Source organism: Sparus aurata, chromosome 12 (genome assembly GCF_900880675.1).
Source record: "Sparus aurata chromosome 12, fSpaAur1.1, whole genome shotgun sequence".
Classification (NCBI taxonomy): domain Eukaryota; kingdom Metazoa; phylum Chordata; class Actinopteri; order Spariformes; family Sparidae; genus Sparus; species Sparus aurata.
Window position 1 is genome coordinate 4,526,808 of NC_044198.1, and position 20,934 is coordinate 4,547,741.

Sequence of the window (20,934 nt, forward strand, 5' to 3'; positions counted from 1 at the left end):
ATAGCGAAAACTACCGTGGGCCGAGAATGGAGGTGAAAAATTTGAACATTACATCATGTAACACATGTCGTATGTGTGAATGTACATGCTAGCCTTTAGACCCATATTGAAAGTGTTGGAATGGAAATGTAGGCTGCTGAGTCGATGACGGTGAAAGGGAACTGTCTGTTTTGTTTGCTCCTCTCTTTGGTATACCTCCTGCCTGACTTGAGAGACTTAACTCATTCTGGTTCACCTGATTTCATGCTCTCCTCCCACTAAAATTAAAACTCCTCTTCCAAAAGCACCATCACCTTTCTTCATCTGTCTTCATACTAATGAAGATGCATGCAAAGTCCCCAAGCTGCCTTTTGACTAAATTATGACCTCCTGAGTTTATGACAAACCCAAGATGCACAACAGGAAGTGACAGGAAGAAACATTACTTGGATAAAGTCTGGTCGCTTGTTTAAACAGACTACAAGATAAATACTTATCATTTATTTATTTTATCCATTGTATTGAAACACAAAAGATAAATGCTATGATGATGCATACCAGGCATATCAGGAACAAGACAGCGTTGAAGGAGAAATATTCAGGTAAAGAACAGTCAACAACTGCAGAATTCAGATTATGCATATTTAGATAATGATCACTCAGTATCATGGAAGCAAATCTTATATAGCTACACATATAGTGCTTATGTTTGTGTTTCACATATAGTATAAGATACAAATAAGACAAGAGGAGATGGTGTTTCTGTGTGTGGTCATCAGACCTTGTTCACAAACTGTCTTTCTCTGCCTCTAAACATAACACCTACTGATTTTGGATTTTTTTTTTTACATCTTATATTACGTGTGTGTGTGTGTGTGTGTGTATTATTGTGTGATTTAAAAAAAACAACAACATTTGGTGGTACTTTGCATACGTACTGATTGTCCACAGTGTTCAGATGAACTGAACTAGCAGATTGTGGTACACACTCTACACCTCAGCCATTTCCCGCTTCAGTAACAAAATTTTGTAGTTGTCATGGTGACAGCAGCCCATCTTTCTTACACACCAAGCAGGTTCACTAGCTTTCATCCTGTCGAACATGATCACTGTGATGGATCATTAGAACCCTCCACCTGCCACAAGCTCCTGGAAATGAGCTTATTCATAATAAACACTTTGTTAGAATCAGTTGAAGAAACTTGACTCAGTCTTTAGGAAATTGGCTCTTATATCTGTTTTAATAGAACAATAATCAAAATGAGCATTTCATAAGCCGAGAGGCTAGGTTTGTTTAGAAATCGCTCAGACAAAACAGGAGGGCTCCAATTCAGGGTATTTGTGCTCAGCCTTTTGGCTGTAACCTGGACAGGTGTGAAGCCATGGAGTTGTCGGGACATTGACTTCAGTTTATCAGTCCATGTCACAGCATGACACTGCAAACTAACTGACTGCCTCTGCTGAGGTCCAGCTGCTGTTTTTTTAATAAAGATCAGCAAAATATTGAAGGTAAAAAAAAAACCCACCCTGAAACACAACTGATTAATTGATGAATTGTTTTTTAAGTATTGAACATGTTTCATCAAATGGCTACTAAAGACAAGCATCCGTGGTGCCCTTAATGCTGATAATGGTGCATTTTTGATATGTCTTAAAATAAATTCCCACAGTAGTCTTTTTTTTCCCGATAGAACTCAGTTTTGATAAGAAAGTTTAAAATCAAAGAGCTGCAGTAGGGTTAGGGTTAGTATCTGATTGGGCACAGAAGGGCACAGCTGAAATCAACTCTTGCACCCAATTAGTTCATGAAACCTTGTGAGCTCTGCTGCCTTGTAAAACAGTTAGAGTGACACTTAAAATCTTCCTCACATTGTCATGGCTGGTAAAGAGAGAAACGTAAGCGCAGGTTTTGTCGATTCTTAACTGACCCCATTTCACTTGGTCCTACTTTCACACTGGAGCCCCGGTGAGTTTCCTACCTCGTATTTAAACTCGTTAGGCTCTCATGCATCCAGAGTGATAGATTTGACACAGCTGTCCATGTCTATGGCTCTTGATTTTGTCCATGATTTCCTTCAGTGGACAGACGTTACATCTCACAGTGCTGCTCAACTGAGCAAAGGCAAACTCACCCATCGGTACACAGTTTCGGCCACTGTGAAAGACACCTGATTCACTCCTCCTGATGACGCCCGAGGGGCGAATATGATGAAAGTCATGTGACTGATTAAGGTTTTGTTAAGTTTTTGATTTAAAAAAGATATTTGCCCGTATGTGGCAAAAAATAATCACACCACTTCTTAGGGTCAAACCACATTTTACAGAGATTGTAAACATACTAATGTATTAGAAATTGGTTCTTACTCTTTAAGTAATGGCAGTTTATCTGATATTTTTAAGAATAATCCTCTAGATCTGATAATAATAATACATAATCAGGAAGAGACTCCTTTTAATCAAATTGTATCTAATATTCACATAATTCTCAGTGTCCTATGACATTCACCTGCACATGATGACCACTCATTCAAATCTGCGTTTTTTTAAATTTCCTGAACATAATAAAGTCCCCTTAGCATGATGAAACTTGAAACTGGAACAATACTATTAACGAGCTGAGGCTAGCAGCCCAGTTGAGGCCCTTGGCTCTGGTCGCCGCCGCCTTTCTCCAGCTCTGACAAAGGTGATGCTTTTTGTGCCTTTTGTGGAGCTGGTGTTTGCTCAGCTGAACGCCACTGCAGATGATGTCAGCTACTGCCTTCAGCACCTGGTCATGACGGCCCCTGCACCTCCCCTCTCCCAAGGCTTTCGGGCAGCAGCTGTATATCACCTGTTTCAGCACGATACTACACTGTATCGATTCTTTGGACAACTATACGATATTTGCTGATATCACAAAATCTGCCACCAAAATAACACTAGATGAATATTTATATGTAATAGTGACCTCAACATAGTTTTTTGCTAGTCGCCATTACTGGCTTACTGTGGCATTTTACGTTGCACGAATTAGCTTAACAGCTAGTGGACTTATCCTCTACTCATAGCTTAACAAATTACGTTGTTATTTATATTTTTATGTTATTTTTACTCACTGTTGACGTAAGTTGAATTTCCGCCGGCAGGCATGTTTTTCAGCCTAACATTGTTGAAACAGAGCAACTAATATTTAGGGGTGGTTAATCGGTCCAATTTCCTGATTCGATTCGATTCCGATTATTGAAGTCTCGATTCGATTACAAATCGATTTTCGATTAATAACGATTATCGATTCGATTTTCAATTATTAACGATTATTGATCTTCCATTTAACATCAGTCAGCTGCTGAATTATTTTACTTATCTTTTGAGTAACACCTCACAGCACCTTCAATATTGTATAGTGTAACTGTAATATCAAAATTATTATTTTTTAATTTGTTTTAAATGTAGTGTTTCACTGTTAAAAGAAAGCTGCCAAGCTCAGCAGCCGGACTGATGTTAGAAGCATTGTTGGTGACGAGAACCAGGGCGTGTTTCTCTATTCCCCACTCGTCTGCCATTGCTTTGAGAAACTCACACATATTTGCGCTTGTGTGGCTATCATCCATAGCTCTCGTCTGAAGTACGTAGGACATTAGCTTCCATTAACTGCTGACATAATGAGCTGTAACGGTCACATATGAGACTGTAGCTCTGGATGTCCAGGCATCGCAGGTTATTGCTACCCTGTGAGCAGAGTTGAGGGACATATCTTGGCTCCAGACTGTGGACCATGTAGCGGAAGCCAGTAAGAGGAGGACTCCAGTTTGTATTACTATTTCAAAAAAAATAAAATAATTATTTTTATTTTTATTTTTAAATCGATTTTGGGAAATTTAATTATCGAATCATAATCGTCAATATTATAATCGCGATTAATCAATAATCGATTTTTATTCACCACCCCTACTAATATTACTGTAGCATGAGCAAGAAGTTAGTGGACTGCTGAGTGAGATGCCCTTTTGTGGGAAGATTTACTCTCAAGAGGAAAGTAAATATCCTCATCGCCTTTTCACATGGCTGCTTGCTATTACCTCCCTGGAGCTAGCACTGTTTGAATGGTTCGGAAGGAGGAGCACTTCAGTGGAAGAGGTGACAAAGACGTGCCGTTGGAATCTCAATATAAAGGCGCACAATACAGTGTGGGACCTTTTTTAAAACTATTCGGTCAGCCATGGTTATGTTTAGATTTGAGTTTTTATGACCTGAGAAGACAGTCAGAGGCCGTGTCAGTCACATGACCCTCATCCTATCTGTACCCGTAGTTTTCACCTCGCTAGTCCTATGTGGCTACGCAGGTTCTGGTGGTAGATGCAACAGTTTGGCTGTGTTCATTGGATTTTTTCAGTGGCTACATTTGTTTTTTATTTTGCTGCTGCACTTCATATGTTTCTATCAGCCCCTTAACCCGAATGAAAGCCCCTGTAAAACCCAAACAGCATGTTAGAGTCATTCAATATTTACTGTCCAGTGATTTTTTTACATGTCCACAAGTCAGATGTCCAAGTGAGTTAGAGATGTGTGGTTCTGTTTTCATGTAGTTTGCCGTGTGTTGTTGCTGTTTGAATGAAAGCAACCTGAGAACAAAGCCAAACATTTCAGCTCACACCGCCTTCGGGCAGAAAAAAAAAACCAACTTGTTGTTCAGAAGGATGTGAGTGGTCTGATGAATATTGGGCTCAAATTCATGTTTTCAGATGTTGACATGTTTTTTTTCCCCCCCACCATCCACCAGCTCCTGATCTGTCCTCCTGTGACTCGGTTCTTCTTCGGCCGACGGGAGCCCTTCCATAAGTTGCTGATCCAGGGAGACTCAGCAGGCAGAATGTCCCTGTGGAGCGTCCCAGACGCCTCGCCTGTGCAGGCGCTGTCGACCCCTGCAGGTAAGGATGGTGTCTGACGGATGTGACACAATCATTTACTGCATGAAAAGTTGCGACAGACAAAGCAAAAGCAGGAAACTCTGAAAGTCATTTTAACAGAATATACGACCAGGACTCAAACCAAACAAAGAAGCCCAGGCTTAGGAGAAGTTAATACAAGAAAGCAGAGAGCAAAATACCAAACACAACAAGTCAATATAAATAGATGAAATACCAGGAATAAGTTGCACATAAAAAGAACAACATCCTGATGGTCTCATATCATGATAATTATAAAATATTGATATATTTGCCACACCTGGTATTTAATTTGTACAGCATTTGCAAATGGAGATTTGCACAGTGATGTTACAGGGTTCTCTCTCTCTCTCCTGACAAATGATTGATTTTGCAATGAACTCTTATATTTGTACAGTATAAGAAATTGTTTTAAAAGTTTCCTACATGGTGTACCATAAAATCATATTGATTTGTTCTACATTGTCCATGAAGTCCACATGCTTCACATAATTAATAAATGGTCCACACATCATTTCAACATTGACTTCATAGTAAACATGATGATAAATGAACACATGTATTCTCAGATGACCTTTTGTTAGTGTGTTGAGTGTTTTCTTTATGGATTAAATCCCCTGAGACAAGAGACGGTGGTGAAACATGGAGACTGAGTGACACCTAGTGGTCAAAATGTGTCATGGCGCTGTTGATGGGTATTAATTTAATGTTGCAAAAAGTAAAAACTGGAGAAAAGACTAAAATCTCGCTTTAACAAACTTAACTTCAATTTTATTTTCATTAAAATAACAAAGGATGTGATTTTTCAGTAAGTAGGATTCAATCAAACTCAAAACATTTGACAATCTAAAACAACTACAAAAGATGCATTTTAGAGGCTCCCACTGTGTAATGTGGAATGATAATATGTTAAAGGGAGATTCCTTTAATTCAATAACAGTTTTTCACCTTTTAACATTGGACACATATCAGGGTTTTCCCCAGCAAATAGTTGAGGTAAGGTGATAAGCCACCCAGATCTTAAATATTTTAGAAATCTACTCAGTCAGTAGATGTTGGCAACAATAATAGTCACTCTTGTTAAATATGGCATTTGCTGCGTGAAATCTTTTCACTTTTTCTCTGCTTTAAATGTAGTGTTTCATGTCATAGTTCAGTCTTTCTTTAACACTTTTGCTAGGCTGGTCTCTGAACTAATAACTTGCTTCCCTGTCTGTCTCTGTGTCTGTATCTGTGCAGAGCTGCAGGTGTCGTCCACCATCAGTCTCCAGGAGGCGTTTGATAAGTTGACCCCCGTGTCGGCAGGGATCATCGACCAGCTCAGTGTCCTGCCTGGAAAAGAAGAACCCATCAAGGTTTGAACCAAGACAATGTTACACTTCTTTTTTCTTCTTTCAATTCATGATTTTTAATTTCAGACGATGTTACGCTCGTGTTTTTAGTCCACCACCAAAATGAAATGTTTCGATCAAAACATTATGCATTTAAAGAAAGTTTGTGAAATGTCTTCTCATGTATTTAGCAGAGTCATATATGTGGAATAGACGTTTCTGTTTCTGATTTTCATTTATAGTTTCTGTGCAGTTTTTCAGTTCAGCTTTATTTCTGTACGTCTTTGTGCTTGTGTACTGCAAAATCTAAAAAATAAATCAACTTACATTGTAATATACATAGTTCTAGTTCTAAATATGTTCTACCTAAGTTGAGCTAATTGGACAGTAACTAATTGTTTGGCTCTTTGATTTGTTAGGTTCCTGACTCTGTGCATGTTTCCCATAGGTGACAGCCAGCGTCTACATCCCCTCCCAGGGTCGCCTGGTATGTGGGAGAGAAGATGGCAGCATCATCCTGGTTCCTGCCACTCAAACCGCCATCGTACAGCTTCTGCAAGGGGAGCACATGCTCAGGAGAGGTGAGAACAGGGAGGGACATATAAGTAAAACTAGAGCTGCCACTGAGCACTGAGTTCAGCTCAGTTCATTTAGTCTCGCCTAAGGAAAAAATATTCATTGCTTCCTTCCTTCTGCTCTTCTTTGACTTCACACAAGGTTATTATACACAGATGAAGGGCTGTAAACATGAGGCCATACAGACTGACAAATACCTAATTGATTGTGACAGTAACAGTTGTGGTGCCCACACAGAGCAACCCGTCTGGTGACCGACTTTTTTAATGCTTCTGAAGCTTTTATTCACCGTCTCTGGTGTGATATGGAGCTCGCCAAGAAATGACAGATCATCAGCTTTTGTTCTTCCAGACTGCAACTCGATCCATGTATCATAAATAATGACGGAAAGGAAGAGGCGGATGAAAAACATCCCACTGTAATGGGAGGGAGGGATAGTTAGTGTGTGCTCACTGCATCACACGTTAGTGTCAATGGCAGGCGTGAACATCAAAAACTCTTGACTTGGAAAGAAAAATAAGGATTACCACACACTCTCCTTCACATGTACGAAATCTTTTCACAATGCTTTGGTCTTTAAACCGTCGTGATAATGAATAACTGCTAAAATAAAGGGAGTACGTATGTATTTGACTGTTTGATTAATCGGGGAGAATTGCTGTGCTCATGTGGTGATGATGCTCATGTGTTTACTTTGGTTACCAAATTGTAAATATGTACTTTTCTCAAGCCTCATTTGGACCAAATCATATGTTGTGGTGAAAACACAAGTCCTCCCATTCATTTTGATGAGGGGTAGTGTGTTTATGCTGTGGCGGTTCAGACATCAGAGGAGAAATACTCTGCTCTTGTGGATTTAGAAAGTCTCTCTGAAAGAGTTGTTGGTCCCAAACTTGGAGCCAAAAATCCGGTGGAGCTCATGGACCAAACGATGGTACTCTGCCAGTCGGGTCCTCCCATAACAATGTGCAACCCTGCACTAATAGCCACAATGCCTGATTTGGTCTCAATGAGGGCCTCAACAGATTACTTTCTTGACAGCATTTCATAATAGATCAGCAAAATCAAAAAGTCAAGCAGTCTGTTTGCTTTTACACCACGAACAAACTGCACCAGAGTCTGATGTTCTTGCTCCAGTTACTTGCACTGAATTCAACTGACAGCTTTCACACTAGCTCAAATGAACCAAAGCAAACGGCTTTGGTGTGAAAACCCCCTTGCAGGTAACACAGGAGACTGTGAGGTGGCTGCTCAGCTGGCTCACTAGACTGTAATGTAACTGGTTAAAATGAAATAGGTCGTCGAAGTTCAATATCTAAAATAAACTACATATATATAGCTCAGAAGAAGTAGCGACCACCTGCACAAAGCATGTCGGTACCGTCTCTGTGCTTTGAAATTTGAATCTTTTCTCCATAATTATACCTGTTTTAGTATTTCGTGATCGTATCATCATTTCATCACACAGTTAACTTCTGTCAAAGACAGAAATCAGATCTCCTGTCAGTGGAGTCACCATCCTGAGTTGACCAGTCTGAGTTATGTGTCTGTCCATCCTGCAGGCTGGCCGCCCCATCGTACCCTGCGAGGCCACCGGAACAAGGTGACGTGCGTCCTGTATCCGTACCAGATCTCCCCTCGCTATGACCAGCGCTCGCTTGTGTCCGGAGGAGTGGACTTCTCCGTCATCGTCTGGGACATTTTCACTGGAGAGATGAAGCACATTTTCTGCGTCCATGGAGGAGAGATCACCCAACTCATCGTCCCACCTGAAAACTGCAGTGTAAGAGCTCTGACATAAAACTTGTTTTTTCACCTTCTTGTTGTCACACACAGAACACTAGACTCTTTTTTTTTCTGTCTTTTCAGTTAATTTGTGTTTCGTTGCTTTGTTCAAGTAGTGCATTATGTTGCTGACATTAGATCAAAATGTTACGGGGGTGATGTCATTGTTGTCACTACGAAAATACGTTAATGACATTGTGTTGTTGTGGTCAGATGTTGAATGCACAGACACACACGCAGCCAAATGAAAATATTATATTGTTTAACTGACATTGAGATCAAATGGTCGACCTGGTTGTTGCCATGGAAATCAGATGTCAGATGCTGTTGTGTTGTTGGAGCTTGACTAATGACCTTATCTCACACACACACACACACACACACACACACACACACACACACACACACACACACACACACATCCCTATCCCATAATTAAGACATTGGATGTTTTGCACCTACTCTCTTTATGTTAGATTTGAAATATTTCAAAACTTATTTAGCTCTTTCTTTGAGGAGTTAGATCTGTACCCTTATACAGCGTGGTGCAGACAGATGGTTTACTGTGCATCTGCATTAACCTCATGTGTCTCAATGTGTGGCCAAGTACAATGACATCAGTGGACTTTACCATGACGACTTTTGACATTTTTAGCATTGTGACATACGGCCTTAAAGAAAAATCACAAATTCAACTTTATAAGCAGGAATACTGCAGGAGAAACATCTTTGCGAGCTGCTTTTCTTTGAATAGATTATTACAGCACTGCAGAGTAGACCGCTCAGGGACTCTTTCAGTTTTGTATTGAGTTTCAGTGGAAGGCTCAGTCTTTTGGTTGCTTTTCACAAAGCTACTGCTCTCATGTGTCAAGTGTCAATTTTTTTGATCATTTTTAATTAAAATTTGAAGTAAACTTAGAATTGATGATGCTGTATTGTATGGTTAACAAAATCTAACACTTCCTGTATCCATTTCAAATTAAAAGCCTGGTGGACAAGGTTCCTTTCTTTCATAACAAAGCATTTATTGTTGCTACTTTTATTTGACTACTGGTTTTTGTTTGAAATCTGGTATTCAACTACTGCCCACAGTGCCGACTAATGGTTTTAGTGGTCTACTAATGAAACCCCTATACACCGTAAGACACCAAGGTCAGAAATTGTCCATGACAATTCTTGACAGCTACACCTAAAGGATTTGCAATCAATAATGAGATTCAATTCCAGCCGGTCCTCCACTAATCTGTCAGCGATGTTCCATAGCTGTAGTTCTTTGGATGATCATTGTCTCCTGCTGTTTTTCCTCTGCAGACTCGGGTGCAGCACTGCGTCTGCTCTGTGGCCAGCGACCACTCCGTCGGCCTGCTCAGTCTCAGGGAGAGGAAGTGCATCATGCTGGCATCGCGACACCTCTTCCCCATCCAGGTCATCAAGTGGCGTCCAGCAGATGACTACCTGGTGGTGGGATGCTCTGACGGCTCGGTGTACGTCTGGCAGATGGACACAGGTGAAAACTGAGTGACTAGAGTGTGTTTTCTTTTGCAGTGTAAAACCCTGGAGTTGGGTAAATGCTGAAACACTGGCAGGAGGTAAAGCGAGTGATGGAGCACAGTTTTTATGCTTTTTCTAATTGAAAAATAACTGGTATGGCAACGTTCTTCTGGTGAGCTCCAAAACAATCAAATCCCATAAACTTGTCTGCATTGCAAGCAGTGCATGTGGCCTTAAATGTCCTAAGTTGAAATTTCAACAAATCTCTGCCTGTATACTTTAGGAGGTTCATTTGCTTTCAGAACTACAGCTTTAACCTGAGGATGATCGCTGCTTTCAGCTCTCAGGGTCGTATCTTTGAAAACATGTAGCTACGTTAAAGCTTGATGAACATGCGTGCATAAATAATCTCAGAAATACAAGTCCCCGTCACCATTAAAACCAGTATGAATCCCATCAGGTTCAGTACTCTTATGAATGCTGCAGCTACTCTCATTCTCTAATGCTCCAGAAGGACATTCAAGTCTACTAAATCTAATAATCTCAGTCTACTAAACTGAGTTACCTAATTTCCCCTCTGGGATTAATAATGTTATCTATCTATCTATCTATCTATCTATCTATCTATCTATCTATCTATCTATCTATCTATCTATCTATCTATCTAGTACTGGAGGGCCGCTGTTTACAGCTATTCAGAACTATTTCTGAAGTCTTATCATCTTAGAGATGTTTACAGATATGGTATCACTGTGTCTGTTCAGAGACACCACACTGTAATGTATATCAGGAATTTTACTTTTTAACCACTTTAACCAAGAAATGGGGTAGGGGTAAGGGTTTAGCAAAACATCTACCCAGAATATATCCCTGCTTGGTCTCTTGTGCTTCCATAAGCTACTTCCATCAGGCTGCTGCTGGATGCAGATCCAATATGCTGCAGCTTTCTTTCTACGGTGGGATCTTCGTGTACAGAGTGTAGCTGCTTCGTACTCTTCTCTGCTTGCCTGTTCATCACTTTCCACTCATAGTGTGGATGCGTCCAACTACATTTAGTATTGATATCAATGCAGTCTGTAGTGTCCTACCCGACACGGACGGTCTCCCTGTTGTGTGCTGCATGTGTGAACAAACAAATGTAGACAATATCCTGATCTGATTCTCTGGATATTGTCCAGAGTTCATGTGTGAGCGGGGCTTATGCCGTCACAATCTGCAGTCAACATGTACAGTATGTGGCACAGCATGGAGGTAACATCAGCTTGAATGATGACTAGCTACTTGAAACGAACAGGTGTGCGTGTGTGTGTGTGTGCGTGTGTGTGTGTGTGTGTGTGTGTGTGTGTGTGTGTGTGTGTGTGTGTGTGTGTGACCTGAATGAGCTGTAGTGCTGGGAGATTGCAGGGTAGCTAAGTGTGAAATTAAGAAAGGTGTGTGTGTACTCAGGCGTTGGACATGTAATAGGTCTATGGCTCACAGGCCCTTCATCTCTCTCTCTCTCACACACACACACACACACACACACACACACACACACACACACACAGGTACGATGGCACCACTTCTCCTCTCACTCAATACCAGAGCCGATACCGATGTCAGCTCTGTCTGCGCCTAATGATGTCTCTCTAAACCCCTCTCTCAATCTGTAAGGGTGGAGAGTAGTTGCAGTCAGAGATGGAGAAGACTCCATCTGTGATGTGAATGATATTCAAGAGACAAAAGATGATGATACTGAGCATGGAGACAGACTTGAGTGGGAGATGGTGTGAAAGAGAGAGAGATTAGAAGATTGATATGAATAGAAGGAGAGGACGAGGACAAGATGAGAATTTGATTGATAGGAACAGAGACGGACAGAGGGAGGCTGAGATGAAACTAGTCACCCTCTGCTGACCCTGGTACACTACATGGGCAAAATTGTGCAGGCCAGTGGTTCGCAACAGTTTTTGAGCAGTTACCCCCCAGAAAAATCAGGCTGGTGTCCCCGAGGATGGAAGCCATGTATGGCATAACAACCATAACTCATAATCAACATTATAGTCAGCAATGTTTCCAACCAGTCCTGTCATGTCCAGTCTAGATGCTTTAGCTGATCTTGCTATTTTTGACATGACAGCCAGTAATCAGAATTGAACCAACACAAGAGCGGCAACATCATGCGCTCATGTCATTGAATCAGGTATTTGTAGATATAGGTGATACTGTCCTGCCAAAATCAGAGGAGTAGATGACATGTGAGTTATCGGTGTCATTAGTTCACATTCTAGCATGTGGGTGGTAATTAAACTTAATCTGAAGCTGCCTGGTAGATGTTTGTGTCTAAGTAGAAATGCATTGTGTCCTGATGGTGGCAACAGAGATAAAGATCAGGAGTTCACCCAAATCAGGTAATCAAGTAATTGAGCCCAAGTTTTTTTGTATCAAGGTTTTGTTTACCCGTTTGTGTTTTTCAGGAGCCTTGGACCGTTGTGTGATGGGCATAACGGCAGTAGAGATCCTGAACGCCTGTGACGAGCTGGCTCCGGCCACTGTGGACGCCATGAGCCACTCGGCTGTGAACCTGAAACAGGCAATGACTCGTCGCAGCCTGGCGGCACTCAAGAACATGGCCCAGCACAAACTGCAGACGCTCGCTACCAACCTGCTGGCTGCAGACAATGCCGACAAGGTACAGATCAACTGCACACAGTCACTCTACCGCAGAAAGAAAACTTTTGTTTGGTAAATGACTTTCATGATGTTTTAGAACAAGATGCCTGTTTATCATCCTATGTCTTCTAGTTTGTTTTATTGCTGTCTCGACTAATAATTCTCATTAATACATATTTTTCGGTGAGCTCCTTGTGGCAGCAGATGGATAAATATACTCATATGAGGTGCAGAACAACCTTCTGTCTGTCAGCAGACTTTGTTTTCCTCTGTGGATTCATATAACACTGATGCCAGATCACTGAAACTGTCCAATGAGTGAGTTACCATGTGACTTCATGCATTCAGGTCCCTGACTGTATTTTATCTGGAGCAGGGTAAAAGTCAAAGGAAAATGTTTTATTTGGTCTTGAAAAATCTGATGAAAACTTCCTTGGTCTCTTTTACCTGTATTTCAGTTCATTTGGTCCAGCCTTAGTTCAGTATACCACAGTTCTGTCCTGACTGTAACTGTCAAATAATCCAGAACATAGGCCTCTGAGAAAAAATGATCCTCTCATTTGTGCCATGTTAAAGCCTGACTGTCTGACCTAAACCACCCATTTAAAAGAATGAAGGCTGAAGAACTGTCCAGTTCTGTCAGATGCCGTCAAGTCTTGTAACTTTGAGTTTGAACTGATTCGGATCAGATTTCAGATGTCTCTTCCTCCTCATGTTCTGTCTTTTTTCTTCTGTCTACTCTGGCTCTTTGTGTCTTTCATCAAAAAACAGACTCAAGCAATACCTTTACACACACACGCACGCACACACACACACACACACACACACACACACACTGGTCAAATTGGTCACAATGGTCAGATAGCTGCCTACAGTCACAGACCAATTAAAACTCTGCAGGAGACGAACAAAAGGTCAACTCTACAGCCACTGTGTGTGTGTGCGCTTGTGTGACCGCTGGTGTCTCCTAGGGAAGGATGAACTATCTTAAATGTCAAAATGGTGTTTTAAAAAAAAAGAAAAAAGTGCTTGCTGTGTTTCTTATCTCTGAGCTGGACTTTCCAGTGAGCAGCTAAAGTGGTTAAAGGAGAAACATGCTCAAATTTAAAGACATGAAAAACCAAAGTCAAAATTTCAAAGCATCAAGGAGCAGCCAATATGTCTGTGTACTGCACAGTTTTCCTTAAATACACTTGACTGTTGATATACTTTCTCATCAAATTTGATGCATATGATTGGTTCATGATGAGAAGTGTAGCTCAGAGTTAGTGTGTGGTTGACGGAGAGAAAAAGGGTGATGGTGGCGGCACTCAGGAAAGACAGTGGTGGCAGTAAAGTGGTCTACATTTCAGGTCACGCTTATGCCCATGAGACGCAGCTGAGACACAAGACTTCACCGAGCTGGTGCAGACAGCTGCATGGTTTAGAATAAGAGCACATCTGTTGCATGAGATGTGCAAGTGTGAAAAACGCAGATTACATTTTCTTCTGTAATTGTGCCCCATACATTATTGTTTGGCCGCTGTTGCTCAGCGGGTAGAGCAGGTGGGCTAATGATTGGAAGGTCCGCTGGTTCAAATCTCAGCTCCGGGCTGAACTGAGCTGCATGTCGAAGTGTCCTTGAGCAAGATACTGAACCCCAAATTGCTCCTGATGTGCGTTTGGCACCTTGCATGGCGGCCTCTGCCATCAGTGAGGGCCCTGTGATGAGGTGGTGACTTATCCAGGGAGTACCCTGCCCTCGCCCAGAGACAGCTGGGATTGGCTCCAGCTCAAACCCCCCGCGACCCCATAAAAAGGGATAAAGCGGTTACATACAATCGATGGATGGACATTATTGTTCTCCAGTAGGTGTTGAAACAACATGAACAAAAATTAACATCTACTGTGAAATCATGATTGACATTGTTCAGTCATACTGCATGTCTTTAAGCAATGTACGCTCAAAGATGCCACTTCACACATTTGTTCAAGATTCAGGTCAACAACTTTATCGAGTAAATACTACCAATACTATTATTATTGCTTAGCCCACTTAACTAACGCTTTTAAAGCCTTCAATGTGATGCCAGGGCGTTGTTATCATGATGCTTTGCTGCACCACTTCAACCAAACACCACAAGTATCATCCATAATCATTCCCTTAGAGTATCTTTCTTACTCAATGACTAGAGTTCTGCCCAGCAGTGGTGTGTTCAGTGCTGCCACTGGTGGTGGGAAGCCATCCAAAGACTGTAGTTTATTGTGTAGTGTTGCTGAAATCTTTGATTTTTGTTTAGACTTTAATAGATGACCCAATTTTTGGTCCAAGTAAGTCCTTTTCTGACTTAATACCAGTTGTTTTTCCCATGGGATAAGTTGCTGGGAAAATTTCTTGATTTCCAGTGAGTTCACATTTCTACAGTCTAAATTACATTAGCGGTAATTATTGCACAGAATGATGTTCCCGGATCGGGGCTGTACCTCTAAAACACAGCAGTGCTGCAAGTTGAACAGAGAGCTCTGGGTCGGGGTTTTTCTCGACATGTTGACAACAGACGTTGTTTGCACAGCAGCATTTAAACAACATCAAGCATTGAAATATTATTTGTTTAGGATTTAATGTTGAAGCACAGCTGATACAGGAGACCTTTCAGTCGTGTATTTAGTCTAATGCACGAGTAACATTACATTTCAATCATAAAGTACCCTGCATTTGAGAGCAGTCAAACAAATGCAAGTTGTCAGAATTCCCACCATCACAAAAATGTAGCATATTGATTAAATGTTATAAATCACCATTCACATGACTGTGGAATCTCCAGTTCCTTGATGTGAGCAGCTCGTCTGTGTTGACCCCTCATCGGTTCGCTTGTCAGACTCCGATGATCTGATCTGCCCTGACGGAGTGACCCCGCCCACCTGAGCCTCCCGGCCCAGAAAACAAATGCTCTGAATAATTTAGTGTCTGAACAGCGTTTCGTTCTGCTGCTCGTACAGTTTGACTTTTACAGTTCCACTTAGAAGCCATTTAGCTCAGCATTCACGATCTCCCCTTCCGTTTGTCCTTTTCTTCTCTCTCCTTGCAGCAAATAACCTTTCTGCTACTTATTTTTCTCCTGTGCGTTTGTTTTATTGGAGGTGTCTCCCAGGGTTTCCCCACCATAACCGCCCGTAATCACAGCTCTTTTGTGAAAAGGCCGACAGCTGCAATCTTTTCTGGCTGTTCTATCAGAAATACATCACTGTTGTTCTCAGCTCTGCCTCCCACCACTGTGTCATTTCTATCTCATATCCACTCAAATTATGGGTCAAACCCACCCACTCTGCCCGGTGTGTGTGAGAGTGTGTACCCCCCTGATGTGTGTAATGACAGATAATGACCGTGAAATGTCAGACTATCAACCCAAACATTAAACCCAGCCAGCTCCAAGCCCACTATGTGTGTGTTTACAGCTGATGTTTGTTGTCGCTCATGTTTCTGTTTGTGTTTGTGAGGAAGTCGATGTATGACTTTGAGTTTGTCCCCTGGCGGGTTTGCGCAACCTGCTGATCTATAAATGTGTTCGCCACCTGAAGTAAAAATACAAATAAAACTAGAGCTCAAAACAATTACTGGAAAATGGAAAGAAAATGTATCTGCCACAATTCACTCAGCTAAATAAATGCGAATGCAATTTTCTGGTTTTTATTCATTTCAGTCAGTCAACGACATTTAAAAATAGTTAGCTTGCAAATTGAATTTTGTATTTACGTCTACTTGTCAAAATATCTTTGGTTAAAAAATGTTCGTCAGTTACCCAAAAGCCCAAGATGATGTCCTCAACCTTGTTTTGTCCACTTGTCCACATTTTATAGACTAATCAATTACTTGAAAAAAATGATCAACAGATTAATTGACAATGAAAACAATTGTTAGTTGCAGCCAATTCTTAAAAGTGAAAATGGAAGAAGTGTAGAGAAGAAAATGGCACATGGCAAATTAAAGTTAAAAAGAGTTAAGTTAAGCTTTTTTTCTTTTTGAATGGGCGTGAAAAAACACACCGTTAAACTTGTCTTGGCTCAAAATAAATATTGAATATTTATTTAGGTTCACCGGCCTCAAGTCTGTATGTTCTTAGAGAATAGCTCCATTCTTGAATGTGTTAACCAAAGCTGTACATTTGCAATAATAAGAAACCTTCCATGACGCATAAATTCCCCTCCAACCTAAAAATTCAACGCCTGGGGTTAAATATCATTTTGACACCAGTGTCAGCTATACCTAAGTTACTAAGTTCTACTAAGTTCAGTACAGATACCAACATAATGGTTTGTTACTGTTAGGTTGATTGTTATAACATTTGGTACAAGCTTTCATGGGATGGCTGGAGTAGCTGTAGTCTCTTTTTAATCTTGGTTGTCTGTGAAAAATATTTCTAAAGAATACGTTTTCTTTTTTTTTTTTTTTAATCAACTAATCTAATGGAAACACCAAAACCAACAATGTGTTCATTCTCAATATCTCTCTCTTCTCTGTTGCTTTTAAACCCAAGCCCAGATGGTACCTGCTTAAAACGTAAATCTTGACCATTACAATTTCACAAAAAGCCTCAGTAGTTTTCTGAAAACGGCTGGTCTCTATAGTTTTTATCGAGTGTTCTCCAAACAGGAGGTGCCCTAGTGAGTGTTTAGGGTGGCAGGATGGATGTACGTGGGATTTAGTCTAAATTAACTATCCTGTGTGTATTCATGTTAATGAAGGAACATGTAACTCAGTGCAACATTGTGGCTCACTGATGTGCTTTTACTAGCTTTTGGACAACAAGGGAAGAAGTAAAGGATTAGGGATTTGACTCTTTTGGATACTTGTCAGATTTTTTCCCAGCATTACTACAAATAATAGAATAACACGAAGTCAGAACATGCATTACAGTTTTATGTTTTCAGAACATCATCATTAAGGCCAAACCAACAATATTCATCGGTACCTTCTTTTGCATGACTTAATTCCATTCTGTGCCTGTATACCAGCTGCCCTTAAGGTTCAGTTGAACAGGTGAAGTGTGTAGATACATCGGTGTTTTATGGAGAGATGTCGAAAGAATTTTCCTCATGTTTATGTTCGGTGTGTGCATCTGATATGTGTGTGTGTTATGTGTGTGTTGGCGTGTGCTTGTGTGTTTTGGACTCCAGTGGTGTTTGCCAGAAGGGCCCTGCAGGACGATGACCTTTAGACCTACTGCCCAGGAGCTATAGGACACTGTGTGTGTGTGTGTGTGTGTGTGTATGTGTGTGTGTGTGTGTGCTTGTATGCGTGCGTGCGTGTGTGCATGTATAGTAAGAAACATCAGTTTTCAACAACAGAAAATACACATGACAAGAGTAAGTCTGTAAATCTCAGAGAAATTGTTCACAATCTTGTCTAATTGACATATAACAAACCAAACACGGTCACTTCTAAATTCTCTAGCTGTGCGGCGCCAGCCTCAGGAAACCTCTAATTTCAGGTCAGTTACCAAACCAACAACATGTGTATGCTTATTACTGTGTGTATGTGTGTGTAATGTGGCTGGTTGCCTTATGATGGCAGTGTTCATCCACCAAAACAACACACTAAGACAGAGACCACAAACACACACACACACACACACACACACACACACACACACACACACACACACACACACACACACACACACACACTATAACAGGGATGGGGGGCACAAATGTCAAAAAATCCAAGACCTTTAACAGAACAAAAACTGTGTTCACTGAGGCCGTATCATAGTGTTCACAGATAACATGACGTGTCAGCTGGCTTTCACTGACTATCTTTGTCATTGGAGCAGACACTGTGTTCTGTTGACTTTCTTTGTGGGAAAGACTTATGCTTAGACCAACTGGCTCTTGTAATTAATTCATAAATCTGCATTTATTGTATTGTATTGTGTAGCTTTGGTACATGAATGCCCATGAACTTGCTGCGACTTGTTTCAGCTCCCATTTTCTCTCTCACACACACACACACACGCTCGCTCACTCACTCACTCACTTGTCACAACTTTGACAGAAAAATCTTCCCTTAGGGTGTGTGTGTGTGTGTGTGTGTGTGTGTGTGTGTGTGTGTGTGTGTGTGTGTGTGTGTGTGTGTGTGTGTGTGTGTGTGTGTGTGTGTGTGTGTGTGTCTCCCAGCTGCAGGTGTATTGTGTCTCTCAGTCAGTCAGGACTCTCCACAGCTCAGTCACCCAGTTCAGTTCACCTTAATGAGCTTCCTTTTTCCAAATGTTATAATAACAAATTATAATTCCAAAAACAATTATTAAAGACATCCAGAACAGAAGCATTGCTATACACACAGAAACATTAAAAAACTGCTAAAAACCATCAAGTGTCTCTCAAATTTATATATTCTTTATTTCCTGGACAGTAGTCGTTTTGTGCAAAGTTAAAGCAATTGAAGTCAGAATGTAAACACGTAGCCTCTTGTCACTTTTTTCCTGTGACAATTCGCATTCCCAAGCTTATTCAGATAACAGGGTTCGTATGGGTGCTTGAAATCATTGAAAGTGCTTGAATTTCAATGTTGTGTTTTCAAGGTCTGAAAAGTGCTTGGATTTTAGTTTAAGTGCTTGAAAGTATATATAACTCTGTGTCTTGGCAACATTGGGATCAGACTGGATAATTTGCTTTTTACAAGGAGAAATAAAATCAGTGTGTGTGTGTGTGTGTGTGTGTGTGTGTGTCATCCTAGTAGCAATAGAGAAAGATGGCTGACGAGAAGGTGAATTTGATGCAATTTGGACTAATGACACGTTCAATATTAATAAACTTTGGTGAATAAGCGAACAGCGTATAAAAGTTTATGTCAAAAAAGAAAATTACAGGGTGCTCTCAGGTCTCTCTTTGTCTTGGTGCAAGTGTGCCTGAAGAACGCCAAGTGGCTTCCCTTTTTTTGGATAAAACTTTGTGTTCTCCTTTAATTTCTAAAGTTTTTGCTATTATGAAACATCATTTTAGATGTTGACAGTGTAATACAATGTACATAATTTTGATGAAAAGTGAAAAAAATAATCATGAGTATATATATTCCTGTAGATATGTATTTTACCCCAGCGATAAAGTGCTGGAATGACCCTTAAAAGTGCTGGAAAAGTGCTTGAATTTGACCTTGAAAAATGTGTACGAACCCTGAGATAAGATGGCTCTATCCTCAACAGATGGCATTAGACAGTACTGTGTCTGATCAGCACGGAAGTTCACTTTTAAATTAAAGCAGTCTCAAGACTACAATTTTAGCCCCAGTGCGTTCAATGCTACTATAAAAATATTCAAACACCACTACGGATCATAACAGATCTTTTGACAGCAGCCATGAGGCCATTATCGTGGTACTGCCCAAACTGCAGACAGTCGAACAATATTTTAGACTTGGCAGAAATCCAATCAATTGTGCAAAAGCTGGATAACTGATTTTATCGGGTAATTAATGAGGCGTCCTGACCCCTCAAACTGTATGTCAAACAACAAACACTCCTCCCTCCCTCAGTGACAGTAAGACTCGAACAGGATCACAGTTGTCTGATTGCTGTCATCAGGTCATTAACATGCAAACAAACAGCACTGTCCTACACACAGCTCCATGCAGGTGTCTCTACTAATACAATTCAAATCGAGCAATACGTTAGTATTAGTGGCAATTACAGCTAATGGTATGTGGTTGTGTGTGTGTGTGTGTGTGTGTGTGTGTGTGTGTGTGTGTGTGTGTGTGTGTGTGTGTGTGTGTGTGTGTGTGTGTGTGTGTGTGTGTGTTGGTTCACAGTCCTTGTTGGATTTTTGATTAAGTTCTCTGAAACGAGATTATATTTAGCAGTAATCAGCAAGTCAACAGTGGATAACAGAACTCTGTTCTATGGTGTCACTTGCAGTGAAAGCCACTATAAGTGACACCTTAAGTGTGGACACCCTGCTGATTATACACATGAAGATCGTTATGTCATCGTGGTAAGGTCTACCTTACTTGTGAAAGTAGTTGAACTTTTCTTCTGTTGTTCTGAGGATCTTTGTCAAATCTGAGAAAATAACCCAGACAACGTCTTCAGTTACAGATTATCTCAGTTTGGGATTAGATGCTGCAATCTATAATAAAAATCTTGTTTTACAAGCTGCTAGCGTGGAGTTTAAAAGACATGAATGTTTACCGGGCAGAGAGAACACGATTCAGTTGCAATTTGGGA

At 40.8% G+C, this 20,934-nt stretch overlaps 1 protein-coding gene across 3 annotated transcripts in view; it reads left to right on the forward strand.

Annotated features, from left to right (window-relative positions):
* wdr7 (WD repeat domain 7) overlaps window positions 1–20,934 on the forward strand; it is a 125,063-nt gene that overhangs the window by 12,076 nt on the left and 92,053 nt on the right. For all 3 annotated transcript variants that reach the window (XM_030435490.1, XM_030435492.1, XM_030435491.1), the window contains exons 10-15: window positions 4,739–4,886; window positions 6,144–6,259; window positions 6,684–6,816; window positions 8,374–8,594; window positions 9,908–10,103; window positions 12,544–12,758. In XM_030435490.1, the coding sequence (XP_030291350.1) occupies window positions 4,739–4,886; window positions 6,144–6,259; window positions 6,684–6,816; window positions 8,374–8,594; window positions 9,908–10,103; window positions 12,544–12,758 (1,029 nt within the window). The remainder of the gene's footprint in view (window positions 1–4,738; window positions 4,887–6,143; window positions 6,260–6,683; window positions 6,817–8,373; window positions 8,595–9,907; window positions 10,104–12,543; window positions 12,759–20,934) is intronic.